General features: G+C 39.4%; 1 protein-coding gene across 2 annotated transcripts in view; it reads left to right on the forward strand.

Annotated features, from left to right (window-relative positions):
- Window positions 1–1,108: 1,108 nt before the first annotated feature.
- Window positions 1,109–5,423, forward strand: part of LOC111261018 (uncharacterized) — a 27,971-nt gene continuing 23,656 nt past the window's right edge. For both annotated transcript variants that reach the window (XM_022834181.2, XM_022834192.2), the window contains exon 1: window positions 1,109–1,629. In XM_022834181.2, coding sequence (XP_022689916.1) covers window positions 1,560–1,629 — 70 coding nt within the window. In that variant the 5' untranslated portion in view covers window positions 1,109–1,559. The remainder of the gene's footprint in view (window positions 1,630–5,423) is intronic.

Consider the following 5,423-nt stretch of genomic DNA (forward strand, 5'->3'; position numbering starts at 1 on the left):
ATTAAACAAAGTCTGAAGTAGCGTTTAAATTTTGGCTCGAAAACGTGCGATGAACCTGGTAGTATCCACCATGAATGCATGAGAAAACCATGAGGCGTCTATTGGGTAACGGGAACATTAACAGCTTGACAAGCGATCCACATGCCGACGTTATCGCTTCGTGTTTGGATTTATAAAGTCAAGTTATTCAATTTCCTCACGCTTGACAAAGGAATTTCAGTCGAATTATTCTAACCCGCGCACTTTATGAACGTCAACTTTAATAAAATAAAGACTCAGCTAAAGTCGGTTGACAGCCTTTATTTACTACAATAAGTGTAATAATAAAGAAAAACGTTAACTTAGTACCAGGTATTTTACTTAGTGCCTATAGAAATACAAAAATTGTACCTTTAAATGGATACCGAGTAGTATTCATTATGAGTATATGGGAAGCACGCCATCAACACGGCATTCCAATACACGATGTACCTGATGCTCCTCTTACGTTTACCGACTGTAAATATACAATAACTAATTCAATTAAATAGCTCTTGTTATCGTTTAATCATCTAAAACCTACGTTTTCTGGTCTTAAATGCCCTATTTAAGGCTGCGATAAAACTTCAGACCTAAAGAAACACATCTATTATATGGTGTTGGCATTGTGTAACCTTAAAACCCGCTCTTCATCTAATAACATGGTTTTCCCGCTAGAAAATGCTATTTAATTTTGAGTGTTTCAACTTTGGGATATATATGTTTTGCATTCGTACATTGCCAGAAAAAGAGAACTCGATTCCTCTTTGTACATCTACCGTTTGTATTTTTTCAATAAAAACGCAACTAGTTTGTGAGTGTAGTCTGCGCCGAAAGAATATTTTCAATGCGCCTATTCGTATCCTAGTTCAGTTATTTCGTAGTAATAAGGGTCACAGTGCACATCAAGCTCGAGCTCAATTCACAGGGCCCCACAAATAGTACACTAAGCAGTAACACCCCTGGAGAAAATGTGGAAAGGATTTCGAGAGAGGATATATCGTTGAGAGCGGAGGGTGAGGGACTGCAGCAGGACAACCACAACAGGACGGCGTGGACCGCCGGGTCAGGACATAGGGCGCGCAGTGTTTAGGATCTCGTTCTTTGGACGAGACACGCGTCTTGGCGCGCCGTGGAAACCCGATTCGGAAAAACTAGGATTTTTGTTCGTCATTTCTAGTCAGTGGCAATTATGCGTGCCGTTATTGAGGAAAAGGACACTGCTTGTTGATTATATAGCAATTGAAGTAATACACACGAATCAATCAGTGAATTATCAGTATCATTGTCATGGAGTTTCGTTTTTGACATTAATGAAGTAGAAGGTCGGAAAACGACAGCAGAGACAATTCTGCCCTTCTACGAATGGAAGTAGGATCTCTCTTCCGAAAGACTTCATGTTGAATCGTTGAGAAACTAGCCTTTTTTTTACTACGGACTGACTGGAGACAAATGAAAAAGCCGCGAGTAACGTGCTAGTGCAAGGGTGAAACGGAAAAATTTCTATAAAAGTAGATCATATAAAGGCAGTTAACACAGACATGATGAATATTGTGGTGCTCGGAAAATATTGTGCGTTGGTCCTATTAGTTGGCATTTCACTCAACAGAGGTAAGCGCTCTTGTAGACAAACCTAGGCCATTATTTTTGACACTACTAACTTTCTGTCCTTAAGGCTATTTAGTTGAGTTCATGTACAGAAATTTAACGTATAAGCATTGCCTCGTTACGAGCTATATAATCGTAGTTATGCCATTACCCAACAGGCATCATACTATATTCACATTCATTCTTTTGGTGAGGAAAGGACTAAAGTGGGCAGATTTAAATCGCTTATTGATGCTCGCCGCTGATCCTTTTCGCCCACGTTATATGCTGTTCCGCTGTGGCAGGTATTCCTTCCCTGTGTAGTTATATCTTGAGCGTTGAGGATTGGATTGATAGGTTCGTTATTTTACGAATCTATAAGGCTTTCAATAGCCGGTAACGCTAATGATGACGTTAATGTCATTTTAAGAGATATATTACAGAATGCCCCCTGCAAGGTGCAACGTCAAACTTCTATGCATAAATAATCAACTTATCGTAAAAAAATGGGGTAACAGGTACATCGTTTAGATTACTTGCAGCTTTCGGAACACAACTCTTTACATTGACTTAAATTGACCCGGTTTAATCGAATTCATCTTGCATCTGACATTACTATTATTATGTTAATACCCAACTAAGGTGAAAAGAACCTTGACAAATTTCCATTGAACTGACATAATAAACGTTGCGTCAGGCACATGCAGCATATCCATGTTAGTATACTATAATTAGTACAGGCGTCTAATATGCGAGGGTGTAATTGAAATAGAGCAGGACCCACGCCTTTTTTTCGGCATATGAGATCACCGCACATCGACCTGAGCACAGTGCCTTAAGCTGTAATCAGTTCGCACCCAAACTTCAATCGAACTTCCTTCGATCACTGTATGACGAGGTCACTCATACATATGCACACCTAAGATAAAAACGGTAGCAAATAGAACAACGCCACAGTCAATTGTTATCAAATTGATCTTGATTGATAGCGGTTCAGAATGCGTATATGCTTATTTCTTCATAAGGAAGTCATTATATCCTACATGTGCGTTAAGTGATATGTGTGCATAGAAACCGGTACGCTGTGGTGTCAATAGCGGCGCTTGTCAAATGCCCCATCGTTACCTAATTGGACGGAGACAAAGAGTGCTATTAATTTCTCCTTTACGCGTAGAGGCTAATGGACGTTCATGATCAAAACAATACGTTTGATGCTATTGACGCGAAATTACTTGTTTCTGTTTACGGCGTTATCCAAAGGCTAATTTTTGTTACGGTCTTTTTGCAAACATGGCACGCGCGAAACATACGCGCTACGCATATACACACATACAGCTATATATATATATATATATATATATATATATAATGTTGTTGTAAGTGCCAGCATTTTCCTAAGATATATCTATTTTCACGTGATCCAGCGATTTTTCGCGTTTTATAGATATTTTCCCTTTCAAACCGGATCAGGCAGCCGCTTGTGGATGAGCGGATGAAATATGTTTATAGGAAAAGAAGGGAGAACGAAATCCCGCTTACTTTTCTTGCGGGACAAAGCCGGCGTTATGAATAAGAAGGAAGCATCCGAATCCTCGTGTTGCCTAGCGTCAGATTTATTTCCTTTGTGTCACTTATTCTTTCGATATAGTTGCTGCCGTTGAGTTCTACGCGACTGCGTACCGAATAGGGGCTGAACGCGGCTGACGTGATGTTTTTCGGTGGTTTGATTACTTCTTGGCACCATTATCTATTGTGGTTCAGGCCAAATACGTTCGTACACAACTGGAAGTGATAGTCGTTACTTTAGGACTGAATAAGATTCAAGCGAATTACGCCACGATACTGTGACCAGCTGCAAAAAAACAGCAGAAACGAATGGGAGTATCAATTGCGCTACTGAGTACAACTGCTAAAGTTTTTGATGCCCCATTAGCAATGGTAGGGTGTGAAGGTAATAACTACAATCCCGTCTTTGCAAAATAGCCTCTAAAAAATTTTTTATTTGACTTTTTTCTCGCATTTTGTCGAGTAAACGCACCTAACAATTTCTAGTTTAGTTACTATGAGAGCAATGAACATCTAGTGATCAGAATCAACTTTTAATTAGATAAATATTATTTGTCAGTGACATGATGGTATATAACAACTGTGAACATGTGCAATTTTACCCGCAAATATTGCGTACAGAATATGAGATATGAGCAGTATTTTTTATGAGCACAATTCGTTCCAACTTCAACCACTGCCGAAGTTGTGCCACTCGTTACCCAATACTGAACGTGGACGTACCTCGACCTTGTCTTCAATTAAGGCAGAAACGTTGATGTAAATGCATTTGTTATAATTGCTGATTGTACCGTTTTGACACTAAGTATTGCACAATACAGATCGTAAAATCTAGTGGTTCAATAGTTGATTTAACAACTAAGGATAAATTAGTGATCAAAACCGAAGACGGAGAATCATCCTGTCCACACGTTTTACAGAGTACCCCTTAGCACACAGAAATGATTTTGCTACCTATTTTGTTTTCCCATTCGATTTCTCCCGGTCACTTTCCCCGTTATCTCTAGTATGACGGCTGCATCGTAGAGCTTCTTTGCAGCTCGATCATGCACGATCGCACGAGCATCGTGCTCTGCGTAAACCGAAGAGACGTGCCTTGATATTTTCATTTTGCATACATTATGACTAATCGCGTCCCGATTTAGAGTGTTAATTCTGAAGGGTAGAAAAATACCTGCTTGCATTGGAGATTAATCTAGTTGAATTGGTTAACTTAAGCAAGGCTTGACGACTTTATTCCACTGTTACTGTCAACAACAGCACAAAATCCTTAAGCTCGTAGGAACAGATTTGTTCTTATATAAAAATATATATAAATGGAAAGCTTTGGAATCTACTGCTATCAGTATGTTGTGTTTCAAAAATTTGTTACCATAAAGTTACCTTTCAGCTGCTCAAACGCTTAAGCGAATGTAGGGAACGTGGGCCTTTTCCACCGCACAGCCGCAAAGACGTCTCGTTTTACAATACGATATAATAAACCTTATTGTACGACTGCGTCTCGTGAGATGCACTTGCACAATACAATTTATTGTATAAGGTTTTGCCTCTGTCAGACGAAGCAGCCTAGACTATACGATCATCAAAGATACTGCTTTTCTTCATGGTATGTGTGTGTGTGTGTGTGTGTGTGTGTATGAAGGGTCCGAAACAAACTTTGAAATATGAAGTATTGAATACCCAGTTAGTCGACCCTTCCGACTCCAGCCAGCTTTCCAGGACATTTTCAGCAATAATATTTGCGAAGAGTGGGACGCTAGGGGAAAGGAAAGAGTGCCTCCGGCATAGTAGATACATCTGGCCGTTATCATTGGATTTCTGCTAAAACTTATGGGACATGGCTGTTTTTCCAACGTCAATGCATGTAGCAACAGGGACAGAGACTTCACAAATCCTTTCCGGCGATAACGACACAAAGTTTCGTATCATACTACACATTGCTGATACAAAGCGAAAGACCCTGTTACGAAAATCACTAAAACTTTGCACGCTTCGCTAGTTTGTTCGTTATGTGAAACAGATATACAGTGGTGACAGAGTCATGTGTTCATTTTACGAAATTTCAGCGTATTAGGAAAAAATAACTCATATCAGATTGAGCTTGATGAAGCAGGAATCGCTGCTATTTTGACTAGGGAAAAATCATTGATATGGAAAAAAGGAAACGGTACTCCGTGATTTGCTAGATGAGATGCCTATTTGTTTAGCTGCTAGCTAAAATCAATTTTTATAAGAAAAGTAATTTTGATATA

Source organism: Varroa jacobsoni, unplaced genomic scaffold (assembly GCF_002532875.2).
Source record: "Varroa jacobsoni isolate VJ856 unplaced genomic scaffold, vjacob_1.0 scaffold_57, whole genome shotgun sequence".
In the NCBI taxonomy this organism is placed as follows: domain Eukaryota; kingdom Metazoa; phylum Arthropoda; class Arachnida; order Mesostigmata; family Varroidae; genus Varroa; species Varroa jacobsoni.